Source organism: Sander lucioperca, chromosome 1 (assembly GCF_008315115.2).
Source record: "Sander lucioperca isolate FBNREF2018 chromosome 1, SLUC_FBN_1.2, whole genome shotgun sequence".
Lineage (NCBI taxonomy): Eukaryota > Metazoa > Chordata > Actinopteri > Perciformes > Percidae > Sander > Sander lucioperca.
Window position 1 is genome coordinate 23,298,975 of NC_050173.1, and position 20,583 is coordinate 23,319,557.

Here is a 20,583-nt window from a genome sequence, read left to right on the forward strand (position 1 = left end):
GTGGTGTCACTACAGCTGGAAACACAAAGCAACCCAAAAAAGAAAAGAGCTGTGCAGTATATGGTTTATTATCAAAGTTTAACCAAGGCATGCAGTATTACATTTTTTTATTAAAAGTCATGGCTGTATCTATGTTTTCTGCTTTCAGTATCAGTGCTACACATCCATTTGGGAGTTGTTTAGACAGTTGCAGGCGACAGTAATATAGGCTACTGCTGGAGGAAGGAGGACACAGAGGACTCTGAGCCCTCCAGCATGTTTGTGACTGGTTGAGCTTTCCTCCAGTCTATGTGACACGTTTGAATCTGCAGATGCTGCTTTATATTTCATATGTGCATTATGTGACCAGACCTACACATAACTACAACTCCCAAAGAGAGAAAATAGCTTTTTCCTGTAGAAATATAAAGGCTACTAAGCTTTCTGTTTCAAAAATGACTTTGGTAAAATGTAAAATCTTCATTGACAATGTGATTCCCTGTTTGGCTACTCCTTCTTGCTGGTCACTTGTCCTTCAAAGATGGGGTACTTTGTCTCCACATCAGCCCACGTCAAGGTGCCGTTAGCCAGATCTCGAACCATCCCCGGCAACCTAGTGACCTGCAATATAATTTTGTATATTAGAACAAAGGAAATTTGCAAGTATGATACTGTACACACCCTATATTTTATTAATTAAAGCTGCGGTTGTTGGATTGTTCTACCTCGGCCCTGATCTGCCTCATTGAGTCGCGGTCCCTCAGCGTGGCTGTGTGAGGCGTCTTGTTCACCGTGTCGAAGTCGACGGTGACGCCAAACGCCACCCCGATCTCATCCGACCGGGCATAACGCCTCCCGATGGATCCTGAAGAGTCGTCCACTTTGTGGGACACAACGTTTTTAGTCATCGCCTCAGCTTAAAGGAAAAATAAGAAGACAAAAATTAGTCATCAGTTTGAATAGATAAGCGTCAGAAATAAATTTAGAAACGCTTAAAGAAATAGTTTGACATTTTAGGAAACACATTTATTTGAGTTAGAGGAGAAGATCGACACCACTCTCATTAAATATTCGTTAAATATGATGATACAGCCTGCAGCCAGTTAGCTTAGCTTAGCATAAAAAACTGGATTCTCAGAAGGATGAGATGCTGGTAGGCAGATTTTGTTACAGACAGAGCCTGGCAAGCTCTTGTCCCCGGGTTTCCAGGCTTTATGCTAAGCTAAGCTAACCATCCCCTGGCTCCAGCTTCATATTTAACAAACATGAGAGTGGTGTCAGTGTTCTCATCTAACTCCTGATATGAAAGTATTTTTTATGAGAGTATTTTCCAAAATGTTGAACTATTTCTTTAAACTTCATAATGCTGTATTGAAATCTGAAAGTTAGTGTCACACTCACATAACTGGTGGACAAATGGCATAAACTCCTGGTTTTGGCTCAAAGGAAGGATGGAACATTTGTATGGAGCTACAGTGGCAGGAAAGCTAAAATACTGGAAAAAAAAAAAAAGAAGTTATTCAAACTAAACAAGCATGCGATTCTCACTCAGATCTCATTCCTTGTTTTGAAGCATTCTTACTGTCCTCTGTTCATCCCCCTGCCGGATTCGGAACGAGTGCTCGAAGATGGAGTACATTATTCTGCCGATGCCAAAGGACGGCTCGATTACATTGGGAACAATCTCCTCCACTGTGGGAAAAGAGAGACGGCTGTTTTCCCACTTGAACAAACTCACTGTTCTGCTCTACAGCTCTGAAGGCAGGTTTAGTGTCGCCTCTTACCGTGCAGAGTTTTCTGGAACCTCTTCACACTGACCATGTCTTTGGCCAGTTTAAATGTCCTGCCGTTTGTCTCGATGCTGAACTCCCTACAGACATAAACATCACCAGATTAACTTGAAATATATATATATATATATATATATATATATATATATATATATATATATATATATATATATATATATATATTATGAATAAACCTAATGGAATCTTCACTGCAAGCAGAAATTACCCATTTTCATTGAGAAGCTTCTCCTGATCACTGATGTAGCAGTCGTCACATGCAGCTAGGTACTCCAGAACCAACTTGGCATCTTTCTTGTAGGCTGTTCCTATGGCTCCCTTATTGGGCTCAAACTGGACAACATTAACTACTTTGTGTGAACAAGTTAAGGAGTAAAACAGAGGAATCCATCTTGCAAGAAAAATTAACAAATCAAGGTCAATGAGCATTATAAGGAAGATAGAAAAAGAAAAGGAAGTGTAAGTGAACCTTGAGTTTAAAATATAAAATAAATTGAGTGATTAGCATGCAATCTACATGCTAAAATGTACATTTTAAAGCATACTACATATTAAAAAAAATATATATAATTAGATTTTAGTATGGCTGTAATGTTGTTGGACTGGGAGAATAGAAGGATATGGGTTCTTTCAGGGGCTTTTCAGCCACTAGAGGGACCTTGGTGGCTCTGGAGTGACACGAGAGATCATAGCAGGAACGGTCAGCACATCCCACTATCTCAATCCAGCCCTGAGAGAGAGAAAAAATGTGTCTTGACTTACATGCACAAACTTCTCAGTCTACAGTATTTGTGCAAATAAAAGAGAAAAGATTTACATAGGAGGTCTTGGACTCTGCGTCCCAGCAGTCGCACGCATAGTGAGCCATCTCGTTCTCCATGTGCTGACGGAAGCGCACTTTATCTTTGGACAGCCCCACTTTAATTAGATAAAGGTAGATTCTTCCAATGAAGTAACCCAACACTGAATTGTTGATCACTCCCTGCAGCAGACACAAAGAAGAGTTAATGATGATAGTCCATTAAATACAATGTAATTGCAAAAAACGATCCTGTTAATCTATTAATAAAGGTGAGTTGACAAATAACACATTATTTTTATGCCTATTATTATCACAATATTGGGTGTAATATATGCAATTTTTGAAAATTAAGCTAATTAAAAGCTGACTGACAGATAGCTTATTATTACAGTTTCCCTGTCCAGCCTGTAACAGTAAATGAGATAGTCAATTAGAAAATCACAATTTTGCAGAAGAAAGACATTTTTTTATGACACATACTGGAACAATATTGAATATATGGCAGTTTTATAATGCAATGTCCTCGAGTATCCTGCTATTTGATCTTGTATTTAATGGTTTATAATGTTAAATGAGGGTTGTTTAAATGTTTGTCAGGGACCATCAGTAACAACGTCCACTTAAGACCTGCAATGGTTTCAGCACTAAGAATAAACACACAGTATATAATAAGTTGATGAAAGGATTCCAACCTGCTCCACAGCGTCCCCCAGCCTCATGATATGTGCAGACTGGCCGCTGGTCTGAGCCTTGGAGGAGAACAGCAGGATGTCCAGGTCTGCCACGTTGGAGAATTTGGGGTGGATCTTGTCATTTGGGTCCACAAAGTGCTCGACCTCAGCCATGGTGAACTCCCTGCAAGAAGGAGAAGATAACATCTCACTGTATTGTCATTATAATTTGCAGGTGAGTAAGAAGAAGAAGAAGCTTCTGACTACCTGACGCGAATGAGTCCAGAGCGAGGAGAGATCTCGTTCCTGAAGGAGTTTCCTATCTGAGCAGCACCAAAGGGAAGTTTTCCCTGGTTAAACTCCAGTAAGCGTTTGAAGTTGAGGAACATTCCCTGGGCTGTTTCAGGCCTCAGATAGCTGCAAAAGTTACACAATTATTTCACACAATTTGAATACAGCAAACAACAGTTTTTCACTTGAGACAGATGATGTGTTTCACTGATCGGTACCCCGGCATGTTCCCCCCTGGACCAATGGACGTCTTAAACATCAGGTTGAAGGAGATGGGAGGTGTGAGGTCATTTCCTGTGGAGGGTGACTTGACGTTGTACTTCACAAAGAGATCGGTCAGCTCTTGCTGGGTGTAGTTGTCCATCTGCAACAGAGAGCAAACCGTTAGAGGTATTAGGGGTATTTTCCGTGTGTGTGTGTGTGTGTGTGTGTGTGTGTGTGTTGAAGAGGTGTTTGTCATACACACACCTGAGTGATTACGTCCTCCATCTCGGTCACCTTCTCTGCAGAGCATTTCTCGTCAGACAACATTTTTTTCAAGTGACCTGTGAGGAAACAAAACACTTGATTTAGCAGCTGTTTGGAGTTCAAACAAATGTTGGCCTTGAAAGAAATGGTTCCCAAGTTAATACACATTTTTAAGTACTCAATTTTTAATTATATTAGGTTGCTGTGCAGCAGCTTATTTTATTTATTTTTATTTTTGCAGGTCCAGATGGATTAAGTATTAAGTAAGTGAAGAAAGTACTACAAATATTTACCAAGATTTTGGCATTGGAGGCCGTGGAATCTTTAATGAATATTTTCATTTTTTTGCAGGCAACAAGCTTCCTATTGCTTAATGGTGACCTTCTGGAGTCCAGTTAGTGTTGGTTATTTTCTTTGCATTTATGTTTGACTTTGTTTATCACCTTTCAAACTGCCATTAGCTACTCAGCTATAAGTCTGACTTATCATTTTGTAAATTTAACAAAGTATAAAGCTCCCAGAAACCCAAAATGTGACAAAACAATGCAGGCGCCTTTAACAAAAAATTACTGTTGATCACTCGGTATATTACTATAGAACAGTTAAAGGTTGTAAAAAAGCTTACTTGAAAAGTGATTTCATCCCAACTTGTTTTTGTGCCTTTTTCATTGAAAGTATAAGTCACTGAGAATATTTATTATAATTTGAGTTTTTAAAATGTCTTTATGGCACAGACATGAATGAGATATTGTGTGAAAGCCCCACATCAGCACTTTCAACTATTTTTTTCAGCTTGTCTCTACTACATGATGTCTGGCTTCTCTCTACGTACAACTGCCCTGAGGATATACAGCCCAGACAGAACCAGTCCTTAGATGATCTTAAACATTCTGTTTAAAACCTGCTCCAAAATCTAGTGGCAGATTGATTATTATGATATATGTTGACCATCGCAAATTCTAATTTATGACATGCAAGTTTCAGATGAATTTTCACATTCACAGCTCAGCTAGTAATGATCTGCTTAGAGAAAGGGTCTGACCTAAAGGTTACCCTTCTCTTTAGGGATGAAATCTAACACCTTGTTAGCAATGCAAGGAAATAATAGAAAGTTTAGGGGAGGACTGGACTAGGTGGGGCTCATTTGAATATTCTGAATGATGTAATGGTGGTCAGACAAAGTCACCTTTGAGGAGGTGATCAGCACGGTGGCACTCTCCGGTATTGGCATCTTTCACCATGTAGTCAGCAAATTTATCCACATGCCCCGACGTCCTGAGAAGAGCACACAGACAAATGTAACGCGACAAGACCAGCTGAAATAATTCTCATGACAATGTTTTTGGAGTTTGTTGGCACGTACTTGAGGACAGGCTCAGGGGTCAGCATAGTGCAGTCGATCTCCAGGATCTGCTCCTCCTGGATGAAGTGCTGCCTCCACACCTGCAGGATGTTGTTCTTCAGGGCACAGCCCACAGGGCCGAAATCATACAGGCCACTCACACCTGAGAAACAAACACGGTATCAGTGATTTCATATTTTGGGTAATATCTTCCTGGAACTATGCATGCTTTGTTTTTTTCAACTCTCCCTTCAAATGCTGCTGAGTGGTTTTATTTTCTCTTTTTATTTTACCTCCATATATGGCAAAAGCCTGATCGTAGAAGAATCTCCTCTTTAAGGTATCCTCCATCTTCACTCTGTCCACCGTGTCCTCTTTGGGCTGCAAAGCTAGCTCCTGGAAGTGAGGGTTTAAAATAATATTAATATGATTTTTTATTATTTTTAAATACCAGATTCACATGCAAAGTAAATAATCTATAACACAAATTTGTGGAACCAATGTGTGTCAGGAAAACATCTGACCTTTGCTTCAAGAATCTTCTTCCGGGCTTTCAGCTCTGCAACAGCTCTGATCAGCTCCTGCTCAGTGGCGCCCTTTTCCTTCAACTGATGCACCAAGTCACCCTGCAGAAAAAAAGCATATCATTTATCACACAAAACTTCAGAGAAAAACATTTACCTTGTAATTGTTTCATATTTGCATGTGTCCTTTCTGTAATAAAAACAAACTAATCTTTCATGACCTGTATATAAAAAAAAGAAAAAAGAATTGCCATTCTAGAAGACACCTGTAGTTTATGCTTGTTTGTTAAAATATATTTATAATCTATTATACATCTGTTATAAAGTGCCATAGTCCAAAACAGGCTTACCTGCTTGAAGCAGTAACCAGTTATTTTAAGTTTCACTTAAGTTTTCAGGCCATGAGGCGTTCATTGAAGAACATTCAATATGAAACCTGTTGCAACAATGTAGCCAAACAAAGGTCACATTTTGCATTGAAATGGTTTTCATTTCAAAAACGTGTTTTCACTGTGATAGCCTAGACTGGGAAACTACTGTATATACAGTATGTCAATGCTGCTTAGAAGCTAAAATTAAAATAGTTTGTGTTATTTCTCTATGTAAAATTATCATTTCATTATCCCAACAGAAATATTTCTGAAGCATAAAAAACCCCTCTTCAATCGATAGTTGTCAATGGAGTCGCTGCATGCTAGTAACTACGTAATGTCTTCTTTGTGTTTTTGCAGGTGTGTGAGCAGACAGAATATCTCACCTGTTCCCTCACAGCCTGCCTTAAAGGCGCCAGTACTTCTTCCATGTTGACACGTATATTAAAGCTCTCCTCCTGCAGCCAGCTGTGGATCCGCTCTGCCTCTGGACTGTTTTCACTTTTCTTTTCAGGCTCCCTTTAAGCTGCCCAGGGAAACAAGGGGAGGCGCATGTTTCTGTACAGTCTGAGTGGTGAATTGTGTTGTCTGAAACAAGGGCTTTCTGTTGCATCATCCAGCAAGCTCAGACACAAATGTATATTATGCCATATCGTCACCTTCCTAAAATAATGGCCTAAGTCATTTTTTCAGGTTTTTCAGAAAACACAAAAAACTAAACGGCCTAAGTCACACGCTTGACATAGGCAATTATACTAAAGCTGTAGAATCACAATACCTGTTCAACTGAGGATGTAGGCAGTTTTACCAGAGGTGCCCAGCACCATGAGGAGATGATTTAGGCAAAAAAATATTTTTTGTCAAAAAATGACTTAGGCCATTATTTTAGGAAGGTGACGATATAGACTAAAGTAAGCAAATACCATCTGTCCAACCGTTCATTTGAGAGTGCACCTTTATTAACAGGCTATTTATTACATGCATTCGGCATGGCCGAATTAACCTAATGGGTGGTCCCAGAGCACAGATCAGTTGCTGGGACCCTTTTGACACCCTGGTTCCTCCCACTACTTGTGCACACAACAGACTAGTATGTCAGAGTTATATTATGCATAGAGACCCAGTAATTTGGTTATTCAATAAATGAAATAATTTTGGCTTAAAATGCCCCAAAAATATATACATGGCCTGATATACCTAGACACATTTGCACACTTGCCCTTGCGGCCCTGAGCCAGTTGCCCACTTTGCCTAATTATCAGCCCAGTCTTGGCATACTTCTACTTTTTGTCAGTGGGCTATCCTGCTGCATAGCGTCTTGCTCAAGTGCCAAGGGCTTCTTGTAGGGCTTCCCAGTAATGATGACCCATCTGGCGCCATCTAGTGGTCAAAACTAATAATCAACAGTAAAGGGCTGCTGCTCTGTAATCTCAAACCAACACTGAGAAAAAAAATGGATCCTTCTCAGAGAATAGGTGGAATAAATGTCACTTTATGTTGATATAAATCAACACTCAAGGTTTATCCAGAATGTAATAAAGGTTCCATTAAACATATTAATTAAATTAAATTCCTATAAATTCCTGTAAATGTGTTTGTTGCAAATGTACTTGATATTAAAGGCATATTATACGCGTGTATCACATTAAATATGAAACTTAATTGGAGCTATAGTTACCATATACACAAAATGCGATATATCATGTTTTTAAATACATATAGGCCTATACTATATTATTAAAAAAAACATAGGATTGTAAAAAGTATCACATTGAAATAAAGTAAATATTATAATTATACTGATTTTAAAAATCTCCCACGTTATTCAACAGATCAAACGGATAACAGATAAACATTAGGTTTAAGTAGGCTACTTTGTTTTATTATGGAGTACTTTTATTATGCAAAGGATTTGTCTTGTCAATCTTGCAGCATGGGTTGATGGATTTGTCCAAAATACATTACAGTCACATTCTAACAGAAAGTAACACCACAACACCTACAATTCAGTTCAGTTTCCTGTTACTTATAATCTGTATGCTCAAAACTCTAAGAGCATTTCCACCAGCAACACACAACAAATAAATGAAAAGAGTCCCAGTGAAAATAATGAAATAAAGTTTATGAGATACAAAGTCAAAGTCTGGCTCAGTGAAAATAATGAGCTACTAAATCAGAATTACAATAATCTACAATTTAATTTGATTTAATTTCATGTATTAATGTGTTTGACGAATCTGCTGATATGTCGTCAAGTGCCTGTGTCGGTAGTAGTGAAAGTGCTTGACCGGAGCGGAAGCTGCGTTTACTCATTTCCAGAGATTTCATCATTCTCTTCTCGCATTACGGCGGTCCATGCTTCGTAGCGCAGCATCAGCACTGCTGAGGACCAGCACTGAGGTTTCCGCCTTCTGTCCGGTGTCTACGGTCCGTTTTGTTAGGCAGTCGCTCCGCTACCCGCCCAAAAACAGGCCGTTTTCAACGTCGGTCTGCTTGTGTAAAAAGAAAAAGAAAAGCCTGTGGCTGCAGCTGGCGGAAGGACAAACCATGGCCGGCAACATTGAAGAGATTCTCGCTCCTTTGAGGCTTGCAGTCAAAGAACAGGTATCACTTGTTATCTCATACTATCTACTGATGTGTACTAAGTCGGTTTGTTCAGGATTATATATTTTTTTATTGCCTCTGACTGGGTCACAGTCAGCATGCTAACCGGCTAACGTGACCGGCTGCTTTGAAGCTGTCAATGAAAGAGGACAGCCATTGCTAGCTAACCGCTAACGCTAACTGGCAGTCATGTCTGCGCCCTTTGCCACGTTTCAATGTGCTGCTGTTGCAGACGTTTGTGAACAGGGTGGGGTTAAGAGAAAAGGCGAACTTAATGCTACTAAAAAAAAAAAAAAAAAATCAAGCAATTGGCTGATTGCTTTGTAACCGACTCAGGGGTTTTCTGGATGCCAGTCTCAAGCCCACCTCTCTGTTTTAGGGGGACCTTGTGCGCCAAATGAAACAGGATGGAGCTCCTGATGTGGATGTCACTAAAGCTGTGGCTGAACTTAAAGCAAGGAAGAGAACTCTGGAGGCCAAGGTGAGTGCACTTTAACTGTGGATTTGAATTCAATTAATTGAATCTGATTGGTGAATCAGAAACCTTAAGCATAAATTCACTGACAAGCCTCAGAGAATTATTGTTTTGTAAAAAAAAAAAAAAAAAGACATGAGAAATACCCACTTGTCAGCTCTCCCTTTAATAGCAAGGCTGTGCTGCAAATATTGATGCACTTTCATTAATGGTGTGTTTTGCCAACACTTTTGTTCCACTGTGGCAACCCATCATGTTGACAAGCAGGCTGGCAAATGGGTGCTGGCTGGAGATACAGGTGTTTGACATCATGGCGCATTTGATAAAAGGATGTATTCAATTTGGATGTTAACCATCAGATATCAAACATGGAAATTAATTCAAAAATGATATGTAACATAATAATCCAAGCCAAAATGTCCCCTTACTACTAGTGCTCAGAGCTTTCAAGCACATCTCACAGTCTTCAGAGACTTAGAGAGGGTTACGATCACACCCTGCGTAAGAGTAAGACCACTTTGTATGAAGTGACCGATATTCTAAACATAAGTCACATAATGATACCTGAGCCAGCTCTATTTGCTAAATGGAAACTACGAGATGCGGTTGAAAGCACCAACAGCAGTGTTATATAAGATTGTTCTTAAAAGATCAATAATGCATTTCAGTGCTCAGATATTCCTAAATTGATCCTGGTCCTCAAACTTAACTCCATCTTAAACTCATTTTGTAACCTGACAGTATTATGACCTGTGTGAATGTGTCCTCAAGTAGGTGCACAGTGCTTTTGTTTTTTGCGGACACAAATGTGTTTTTGTCATCATAAGATCTGTAGGAATTAAACCAAAAGTCCTTATCTGTGATATATCATGTCTTCTGTGGGTGTTTCAACAATGTTTGGTAATTGTTTATGTATATCTATTGATGATAATGTTAGAAACTGCTGCCTGGTGGTTCCTACAGCCAGCTTCAAAGTGCTGAACTGTGGGATTTTGTAAACAGGTGGATGTTGATTCTGCAATTTTATGCATGGAAGCTTCCACTACAGCAGCCTTCTATAGCTCGGTTGCAGATACATTGTTTGGAACAAATTAAACATTAATAACACTTATGTTAAAATGTCAGATATTTTGTTTCGTGGGCACATTTGCTGACTACATGGTGTCAAGAATGGTATCAATGTAATTCTCATTACAGGAACTGTCATTACAACCCAAAGATGACATTGTTGACAGAACCAAGATGGAGGATACCCTCAAGAGGCGATTCTTTTACGACCAGGCCTTTGCCATATATGGAGGTAAGTCTTGGAAAGTCTTAAGTTAAAGCTAATGTTACGAACGTAAAGGTTTCGGTTTGCACGTAAATCGCCGTACACATAGTCACATTCTGTTACCATACAGTAATGCTCCTCAGGTGTGAGTGGCCTGTATGATTTCGGCCCTGTGGGCTGTGCCCTGAAGAACAACATCCTGCAGGCCTGGAGGCAGCACTTCATCCAGGAGGAGCAGATCCTGGAGATCGACTGCACCATGCTGACCCCCGAGCCTGTCCTCAAGTAGGTGTTCTTTTAATGCTTTCGTTTGCGGATTCAAATGTGTTTGATGTGTAAGAATTGAACTAAAAGTCATTACCTGTCATAGCATGTCTTCTATGGGTGTTAAACAGTATTTTGTCATCGCTTATGTATATTTAATTTATAATAATGTTAGAAACTGCCAAACAAAGTGCCTTGTGGTTCCTGTAGTCAGATACAAAGTTCTGAACTGTGGGTTTTTGTAAAGAGGCGCGATATTGATTCTGCGATTTTATGCATGGAAGCTGCCACTATAGCAGCCTTCCATAGCCCGGTTGCAGATACATTGACTGAATGGAATTAAACATTAATAACTTTTCTTTTAACACGTTTCAAGTCAGGTGTTTTGTTTGTCCCATTATTTAGGACATCAGGACATGTGGACAAATTTGCTGACTACATGGTGAAAGATGTCAAGAATGGCGAATGCTTCAGGGCTGACCACCTCCTCAAAGGTAAGCCTTTTGTAAATCTCCCTGTGTGCCTGAGTATATTTAGAGACTTGGCTTCCACTATAGTGCAAACTAAAGATTAGTCATCCTAAAAACAACCCCAGCAGAGGTCTTTGTAAGAATTCATGTGTATTATTCATGGGATTCTGCAGAGGGTGGGATGGAAGCGGTCCAAACTTGTCAGTGGCTACTGCTGGTTGGCCAAGCTCTGAGTATCAGTGTTGTGCCCGAGGGAGAATGGCAGTGGCTGGACCAGCAGAAATCACACAGGGCTTTTATAGCAATGCAAGCTGCTAGAATCACAGAGACTGCAGCTGTGCCAAAAATCCGGCAGAAAAAAATGAAAGAATAATTTATACTATATTGATCCTGGAAGGGAATTACAATTTTTTCACTCTGTTGGAGAACATGTCAGTTGCTGCAAGACTTGGAGGCTAATTGGCTCAGATGACATAATTAAACTTGAAAATATTATATAATGAGAATATGTCGAGTCATGTTGTGTATTTATCTGAGATATGTCAAGTGACGTTTTGACATCTCAAGCCTACTCTTAACCGATGTGCATGTCTCTTACTGATTAGTTTTTAGCTCATTTTCACACTGTAGGTCAAATAAAATCATTTCTTTTATTCATAAAAAAATAAATCTGTTGTCTGTTCAGTATTATCACACATGTTTCTGAAAGCATTGTTTTCATGTTTCTGTGTCCTACAGCCCACCTCCAGAAGCTGATGTCTGATAAGAAGTGTACAGCAGAGAAGAAGGCGGAGATGGAGGAAGTCACCACTCAGGTCCGTGTGAACTGAGACAAAATTCTCTTTTGAGGGATTATGTGGAAAATCTGTTTCCAGCAGGGTTTTTAATGATTTACTGTAGGGCTGAACGATTAATTGCATTTGCGATAATATCGCGATATGTTAAAGCGCGATTTCCTAATCGCAAAGGCTGCGATTTGGTCACATGACTCGCGAGAGCAAATCAGTCTGCACTCCACAGAGAAAGCATCAACTTAGCATGCTAACGCTACACTGTACCTTGAGCAGATTTCTGTCATTCAAACAACTCTGAGTTGTAGTTTAAAACTTTTACAGCCATTTTAATAAAATGAAGGGTTTTATTCTGGTTCGAGTCCATACGTGCAGTTAATGGATACAGGCACGCAGAACTGAAGGCTCGGTTGGCAACTAGCTCTGATTAGTGGTTAGCTCCGGTTAGCGGTTAGCTCCGTTATAAAGATATGGAGTGGATGAGCTGCCACTGAGCGGGGTAACAACCAGACTCTGATAAATGACGTTCGGGGAGCTTTCACAGCAGCGTGGCCGTGGTGTTTCAACGGTTTTATTAGTACAGTTAATCCCACGGCAAGAACACCAGCAACTAGCTAACGCAACGATAGCCTCTCTGAGCAAGTGCACACGGCAGCACGCAACTTCACGAGGGGGAGGGGCTGGAGGCAGCTCCTCTCTGTGCACTGTAAAAAAAATACACTTGTGTGTGTGTGTGTGTGTGTGTGTGTGTATGTGTGTGTGTATATACTATATTTTTAAAAAACTGTCTAGTGTGTAATTGTGTGTTGTTCATATTATAAAATGATTTATTGTTTGTCTTTGTTGAATAATACAGAAGACAAAGAGCTTAAAAAAATAATCAAATCGAAATCGCAATATTTGGGAAAAAAATCGCAATTAGATTATTTTAAAAAATCGTTCAGCCCTAATTTACTGTCTCGACTATAATTTTAAGATGGACAACTACACCCAGCAAGAGCTGACCGATCTCTTTGTGAAGTACAACGTCAAGTCACCCACCACAGGAAATGACCTCACACCTCCCATCTCCTTCAACCTGATGTTCCAGACGTCCATCGGACCAGGGGGGAACATGCCGGGGTAAAACGAAACATAATACTGTGGAGAATCCTTCCTTGATGTCACGTTTGTATCATTGTTGAGTGATTGATTTAATCTAAACTTGCAGCTATCTGAGGCCTGAAACTGCTCAGGGAATCTTCCTCAACTTCAAGCGTCTGTTGGAGTTTAACCAGGGAAAACTGCCCTTTGCTGCTGCTCAAATAGGGAACTCCTTCAGGAACGAAATCTCTCCTCGCTCTGGACTCATTCGTGTTAGGTGAGAGATCCACCGTGTTGCCTCATTGTTCTAGAAATGATTTTGTATCTGTACTCGTAGAGGTGTGACACATGACATTGAACAGGACTGTAATTGCTCCACATTTTCACGCAGAGAGTTCACCATGGCTGAGATCGAGCACTTTGTGGATCCAAATGAGAAGGTCCACCCTAAATTCTCCAGTGTAGCCGACCTGGACATCACGTTATACTCCTCCAAAGCTCAGACTAGTGGCCAGTCTGCACACATCATGAGGCTGGGGGACGCTGTGGAGCAGGTGGAAATCCCTTTATAAAAATACTATAATAAAGTTTTAGAGATGAGTCTGTGTATTCAGCAGGTATTTACACAGCAGGTATTTACACAGGAACCTCAGTAACATAAGCTCAGAAAGTTGCTTCTTAGCTGTTATTGTGCTTTTGCGACCAGAAAATTGCTTCAATCAAGATTTTTAAATACTGAAATCCCAGATGAAATATGATCTTGTATAATATTGATACATATTGCTCAGCTGTAGTTTGATAACAATGAATGTAACCCTGTAATAAATGTGATCTACAAAAGGGGCTCTAGGCAAATACAAGTTTTGACTAAAACAATTATAACTCATGATCCGTTTATTAGCCATTAAGTGGACCTTGATTTAAGTTTAGTTTTTGTCAACTACTGTTTCAAAGGACAATAATGAACTTTCACACTCATTGATTCTTCTTTCTCATTTAAAGGGAGTGATCAATAACTCCGTCCTGGGATATTTCATCGGGAGGATCTACCTCTACCTTACTAAAGTTGGTATCGCCAAAGACAAGCTACGTTTCCGACAGCACATGGACAACGAGATGGCTCACTACGCCTGTGACTGCTGGGACGCCGAGGCCAAAACTTCCTACGTACGTTCCATTGCAGTGTTTTCTTACGGCTCATCAGGGAGTCTGCATACTTTTGCTCAAAGTAAATGTATATCTGTTGCAGGGCTGGATCGAAATCGTGGGATGTGCTGACCGGTCTTGCTTTGATCTGCAATGCCATGCACGAGCTACAAAGGTCCCTTTGGTTGCTGAAAAGCCCCTAAAAGAACCCATATCCTTAAACTGTCACAGCTCTTAAGACTGCAAAAGAAAAGCCTTGTACCATCAAACAACAAAGAACATTTTAAGCACTCCAATGCCTTGTTATCCTCCTTAACTTCTCCACACAAAGTTGTAAATGTCGTCCAGTTCGAGCCCAACAAAGGAGCCATTGGAAAGGCGTATAAGAAGGATGCTAAGATAGCCATGGAGTATCTGTCTGTGTGTGACGAGTGCTTCATTACAGAACAGGAGCAGCTGCTCAGTGAGTCTGGGTGAGTGCTATTCTTCGCAGTCATGCAGTAGGTATGGGTCCCTGATAAAAGGTTGTGGGTTTGTCATTTGCAACACACTCAGTGTGTTATTTTGTTACTCCACAGAGAATTCACCATCGAGTCAGAAGGCAAGTCCTTCAAACTCACAAAGGACATGGTCAGTGTGAAGCGATTCCAGAAGACTCTGCATGGTGAGATTTATAAATTTTTCTGTTTAGTTTTATATGTATTTCTTGTGTTTTGTCTTTTAACATCTTGGGACCATATTAAAAATATATCCTATCGTATGAAAGTTTTTGTCGGGATACTTGGAGCGACAGTTTGTCTAACACACATCTTCTGTCTGTCTTGGTCATCCACAGTGGAAGAAGTTGTTCCCAATGTAATCGAGCCCTCCTTTGGCATCGGTAGGATCATGTACACCATCTTTGAGCACACATTCCATGTAAGAGAAGGTGATGAACAAAGAACGGTAAGTCGGTAGTCTGGATCAACAACATGGACAATGTTATCTATGAAATAATACATAATTTCTGTTTCTTTATGGCATCTAGTGTTGTTGAATGCTGTCACGTAGAGTGTTGTCCCGCGTTCTTACTGTTTATTTACATCCTTACTATCCATTCCTACCTTGCAATATGTAATAGCTAATCAATGACAGATTTTAGATTTAAACATAGTTTTCTCAAGCAAGTTGGCAGATTAGACATTAGGGACTTATTTAACCCTTACTACATTTCACATAGCAGCAGCTGCCTTATAATAAAAGCCTTACCTAGCTGCCAAAAATTTTTTTTTTTTGATTTAATGATTGCTTTTGTGATTGATTTTCATTTAAGAGCTTGTTTTTTTCATTACTGCAACTTCTGTTTCCTCCAGTACTTTAGCTTCCCTGCTACTGTAGCTCCATACAAATGTTCCGTCCTGCCTTTGAGTCAAAACCAGGATTTCATGCCCTTCGTGAAGGAATTGTGTAAGTGACATAATGATAACGTATATGTTCTAATTCTGTCTGTGAGGAGGGATGTGCTGTTGCTGTTGTCTTGGTTAACTTTTTTTTCTCTCTCTCTCTCTTTCCCTGTTAGCTGAGGCAATGACCAAAAACGGTGTGTCTTACAAAGTGGACGACTCTGCAGGATCCATCGGCAGGCGCTACGCCAGGACGGACGAGATCGGGGTGGCATTTGGCATCACCATTGACTTCGACACGGTGAACAAGACGCCTCACACAGCCACGCTGAGAGACCGCGACTCAATGAGGCAGATCAGGGCCGAGGTACAACACAAATTCCCTTGTTTAGGTTCAACTGATACTTTCTGCATTAGATACTCTTTATATTTATTTATAAGATACGCTTTACTATGGGCTGTCACTTTTGCATGTGTACAGGGCGCTCTGCATTAACTGGGATGAAATGATTAAATCGGGAAACTGTTAGATGCTTTAGCCTCTCTCCATCTTAAGCTGGAAAAATCCATCAATATTTGTTAAAGGGGTGATAGAATGATTATGTAGGGTATAACACACTGTTCCTTAAGGTCTCCTAATAGGGTATTAACATTGGTTGGGCTGAAAATGGCCCGGGTGCTGTTCTATGCTCCCTAATGCAACCCTGTGAAATAGCCCTTGAATGAAACAAGGTTTTCTCCCTTTATATGGTATGCTCATGAATATTTAGATGAGCTGCGCGCTGATTGGTTGGTTTACGACGCGGTGCTGCTGCATATGGAGGAGAGAGGGGAGGGGCTGCTCCTCTCAGCATATGGCGCTGGCTCCGCTGCTCGTCCTCTATCACAGAACAGAAGAGAGGCTGTTTTGGCAGCTACAGGAGAGAAATACCTTGCATGCTCGACGATACTGGCGTCTTTTCTACAGAAATTCGACAGATTTGTCGCTAGTTGCTTTTGTGAAAAAAAGTCACTAAACTCATCAACTGTTACTGTACAAAGCACCAGAGACACAGTTTAATTACAGTTTAGTCATCCTCCAGTGTGTCGCGTATACACACACACACACACACACACACACACACACACACACACACACACCAATGCAAAGTTTCGACACTTTCATTACAACTAGTGTTGTTGTAACGTTACCCTTGGGACATAAAAAAGCTCCACTTCCAGACAAGGAATCACAACTCACCCTGTAGCTAGTTCAGTGTCTCAGCGTGGGGGCATTTAGCGGAGAGTGAAGCCCACAGGCACGTCCTCTGCGCCGCTGCGTTAGATCCACAAGTCTATCTACTACAAGATATCTACTCGTTCTAAACACTTTTCTCTGGGCCAGTATTTCGTTGTACAGCCTGGAACACTGCATTTACGACGTGGTTCATTTTCAATATCCTTGGAAAAACTTCCAAACTTTCTTCTTTCTAAAGTACACAGCGCAGCTCGCAGCTAAGCTCGTATGTGAGATCTGCTTGACCTACATTCAAAACACCAGCTGGTCTCAGACCAGTGGTCTGTATGTAAATTTTGGGGCGTGACAAAGGTACAGACCAGAGCCAATTAAGGTACAGCCACCGAGTTGACGGCAACTATTAGCTTCGTTGGGATTTGGCCGTTTTCAGCGGCAGTTTCAAATTGTGAGATTTGCATAGGAAAGGGATGTCAATAGGAGGTTCTATGTATGCCTATTTTACCCACCAACTGTCGTTACTCAACTATGACAAGGTAAACTCGGTTTTGCATTCTATCACCCCTTTAAAGGTAAAATATGTGTCTAACCGTTCTGAATGAAGTATTGTGGGGCTGCAGAGACGTCCCGGGCCTACAAATCCCATCCTACAGACTAAAGGAAAACATCTTTGTTTGGTACAGATTCTTGCAAAAATCACACTACATGACTATAGTACATTTTTATTTGTGTTTCAGTGAGAATGATGATCCAAAAAATTGATCATTCCCTCAATATCATGAATCATCAGCAATCACAACATCAGTCACTATAATCACAATTTGACATTTTCCTCATATCGTGCAGACCTAAGCATCTTTTTAGGTTCCAGATTTCTCAACAATAACAAACAGCAGCATTGTGGCTGCTGGCGGAATTTCTTTCACTACACGTGTACTGTGCAGTGACTTTTTTCTACTACAAAATATAGGCGTGTTTGTTGCCCCAGGTGTGGACCTTCTTTGTGTATTTATTACCTTTCCTTACATGATAATTCAGCTTGTTTGTACATTTCCCATCTTGACTGTAATTCTGTTAAAAATTACATTCCCTTGTAAGGAGCTTGCCACTGCTTCAAGAGTTCATTAAACATAGCAGTATTTCAGATGTACACACACAATTTAACACAATCGAGTAAAGTAATCTTTTCTCTCCTCAGGTCAGCGAGTTGCCTGTGATTATTCGGGATTTGGCCAATGGCAGATTGACCTGGGCAGAAGTGGAGAGCAAGTACCCCATCTTTGAAGGACAGGAGACCAGCAAGAAGGACACAGTTGAAGAGTAAAGCTCACTCGCCTGCCAGTCGTTACATAAAAATCCACAGACTCGTTGCATATGCATCAACAGGAAGAATATTGCAACTGTATTGTGATAAGCTATAGTGGTGCACCGAGCCCTCCTTGTGTTCTACGCCACTACTATCACTAAAATGTCATGTATTCATCATATCTAACAATTGTGGAAAGCTTGCACAGGACTGTTGTTTCCCCGATGAGCAACATTTCAGCCATGTATGACCATGTCAATATGTTTTAAAAGGGAGAAAATGTAATCAGGTTGTTGTCGTCAGCGGAAGGAGGCTTCCACCATTCAATTTTTCAGGCCGATTGGATTGAGATGTTTAACAATTTCAATAAAAACAAACCAGCACTCACTGGATACCGGCATACAACTGTAATGTTTTCTATCAAGTTAAAGCTTCACAGACTGTCATGAAGACACTAATGTCCAGTTGTCCATGTCACAGTGATAATTACTATGAGAGTACCAAGTCACAAACAGCTCAGGTGAAAGATGGAACTAAATGAGATAGGATTAGGGGCTTTCAAAGATGAAAGATTGTTAATTTTGGGCATGAATTGTATATTAAACTGCTTATTAAAAGGCAAACTGGAGTTTAAGCCTCAACTGTTAATTTGACTGTAAATGTCCTAATGATCCAAAACCATTGAAGAGTGCAATAATTGCAATACAGTGGACTTTGCTCACATTTTAATATATGTATATACACACAATGTGTCAACACTCCAGGAACACTTTATCAGACCAAGATATTTCAGCTTGTGGCCTGCATCATGGTCATAATAATAGATGTGCTATTAATACTCCATGTTTTGCTACCTTTTGACATTTTTTACCTTCTCCATGCACCTTGCAAGCAGGTGAAGTGCCAGAAACAACCTCTACTACTGCCCTTCAGTGTTTCAAATAATACATACCTACTAATATGCTGTATTTGAACAGTCATTGATCTGAAGTTTAAATTTATTTTTAAAAAGCAGCACCTGCTCAGAAAACTATAGTAGCCATCCTGTAGTTCATCTTCTTCCAAACATTCCTTTATTAAGTAGTTTGTCCAACACTGGTGAGGAATAAAGGATGATTTACACCCATGTCTTTCCTACTGTGACATATCCAAAATCTGGCTACATGTGCACATTTTTTCTTTTATTGTAAAGTAAAGGTGCTTGAATTCAGAATTTTCTTTGCTTTAGCTCTTAAAAAAACAGCCACCGTTTGAGGAAGCATTGCACACATTACGGTTTTGTGTAGTCCATTTACATCTAGATCAAGAGTTAGAGCAATCAAATGGAAAATAAAAGAGAATCAAAAAGCAAAAGCATCAATCAAATAAAAATGTAACTGCTAGTCTTCTTCTCTTTTAATGTCAAACATAAAATGCCTCTAAGATGTCTCATATAGCATCATGGTGACGACATTAGATGTTGGATTTTTAATATATCTGATTGTGATTATGAATATATATTTTGAGATAGGGATTAACTACTGAATGAAATACACAGGATATATGTTACATAATCTTTCTAAATGCATCCACATTACAAATACAATTCTTTCAAAATTTCTTATAGGCAGTCTAGATCTATTCCACAAGGTGGCACCACAGGCAAACTAATTATTTTGTTGTCATTTGATGTTTTTACAGATACAAATCCTACAGCCACAAATTATTACAGTGTTTTATTGATCATTTTGCACATTATTTTTTTGAACACATTTTGACAGTAAAAGAATAGTTGGGCATATGGTTTTAATCTGCAAAAGGTCTATTAGGAGGTATTTGTACCATCTAGATATAAGCCTATACTGAGGAGGAAAAGTTTATACCTTGCATGCCTGTCCTTTTAATTTGTGTCCAAGCCTTTTGAAACTGAGATTCCAGGTATTAAACTGGTATTATCGTGTTACATTTCTTAGTTTTGAAAATGGTCTATAATAACAACAAAAATGTATTGCTTCACATTATAAGACGATCTTCCATTCTTGTACTGAGCTGTGTCCCTGTACAATGTTCACCATGTCATTGTTTATGTGGGGTGGACCTTGAAGTCTCGCCATCTTGAGGAAACAACGTGAAAGAGTCCCGTACAGAGAGGGGATTATGTGATTCCAATTCCTCACTGAACTACACCCACATTCATAAAACATTCAAGGCCCCGCAGTCTGACAGCACACCAGATGTTCTTGAAGGAGGTGAAAAAGATCATCTGTGTCCTATCAAAGTTAATATGAAGACCATATCCACTTTAATTATTCATCAACAG

At 39.9% G+C, this 20,583-nt stretch overlaps 2 protein-coding genes and 2 non-coding genes across 4 annotated transcripts; 3 read left to right on the top strand and 1 right to left on the bottom strand.

The window, feature by feature from the left end:
• Window positions 1–47: 47 nt before the first annotated feature.
• LOC116038012 (glycine--tRNA ligase) lies at window positions 48–6,804 on the bottom strand. Its single transcript, XM_031282204.2, has 17 exons — window positions 6,643–6,804; window positions 5,886–5,987; window positions 5,655–5,757; window positions 5,383–5,524; window positions 5,206–5,294; window positions 4,020–4,096; window positions 3,770–3,915; window positions 3,528–3,677; window positions 3,282–3,444; window positions 2,605–2,769; window positions 2,410–2,517; window positions 1,996–2,141; window positions 1,764–1,849; window positions 1,562–1,671; window positions 1,381–1,474; window positions 705–895; window positions 48–600 (listed from the first exon to the last, which is right to left on the bottom strand). The coding sequence occupies exons 1-17, from the start codon at window positions 6,685–6,687 to the stop codon at window positions 487–489; spliced, it is 2,031 nt and encodes a 676-aa protein (XP_031138064.1). The 5' UTR covers window positions 6,688–6,804; the 3' UTR covers window positions 48–486.
• Window positions 6,805–8,569: 1,765 nt separating this feature from the next.
• On the top strand, window positions 8,570–18,684 carry LOC116037960 (glycine--tRNA ligase). The gene is made up of 17 exons (XM_031282106.1): window positions 8,570–8,860; window positions 9,240–9,341; window positions 10,533–10,635; window positions 10,752–10,893; window positions 11,278–11,366; window positions 12,081–12,157; window positions 13,110–13,255; window positions 13,344–13,493; window positions 13,608–13,770; window positions 14,219–14,383; window positions 14,466–14,573; window positions 14,690–14,835; window positions 14,941–15,026; window positions 15,198–15,307; window positions 15,715–15,808; window positions 15,921–16,111; window positions 18,177–18,684. The coding sequence occupies exons 1-17, from the start codon at window positions 8,612–8,614 to the stop codon at window positions 18,300–18,302; spliced, it is 2,247 nt and encodes a 748-aa protein (XP_031137966.1). The 5' UTR covers window positions 8,570–8,611; the 3' UTR covers window positions 18,303–18,684.
• Window positions 10,281–10,415, top strand: LOC116038048. The gene has a single exon (XR_004102004.1). It is a non-coding gene; the product is annotated as a small nucleolar RNA SNORA84 (small nucleolar RNA).
• LOC116038046 lies at window positions 11,065–11,200 on the top strand. Its single transcript, XR_004102003.1, has one exon. It is a non-coding gene; the product is annotated as a small nucleolar RNA SNORA84 (small nucleolar RNA).
• Window positions 18,685–20,583: the final 1,899 nt, after the last annotated feature.

Coding starts and splice junctions, on each gene's coding strand:
- LOC116038012 (XM_031282204.2), bottom strand. CDS start 6,687: ATGGAAGAAGTACTGGCGCCTTTAAGGCAGGCTGTGAGGGAACAG. Junction 5,758..5,885: donor AGAAGATTCTTGAAGCAAAG/GTCAGATGTTTT, acceptor CCTCACTTCCAG/GAGCTAGCTTTGCAGCCCAA. Junction 3,678..3,769: donor CCAGGGGGGAACATGCCGGG/GTACCGATCAGT, acceptor TAACTTTTGCAG/CTATCTGAGGCCTGAAACAG.
- LOC116037960 (XM_031282106.1), top strand. CDS start 8,612: ATGCTTCGTAGCGCAGCATCAGCACTGCTGAGGACCAGCACTGAGGTT. Junction 8,861..9,239: donor GGCTTGCAGTCAAAGAACAG/GTATCACTTGTT, acceptor TCTCTGTTTTAG/GGGGACCTTGTGCGCCAAAT. Junction 12,158..13,109: donor TGGAGGAAGTCACCACTCAG/GTCCGTGTGAAC, acceptor TATAATTTTAAG/ATGGACAACTACACCCAGCA.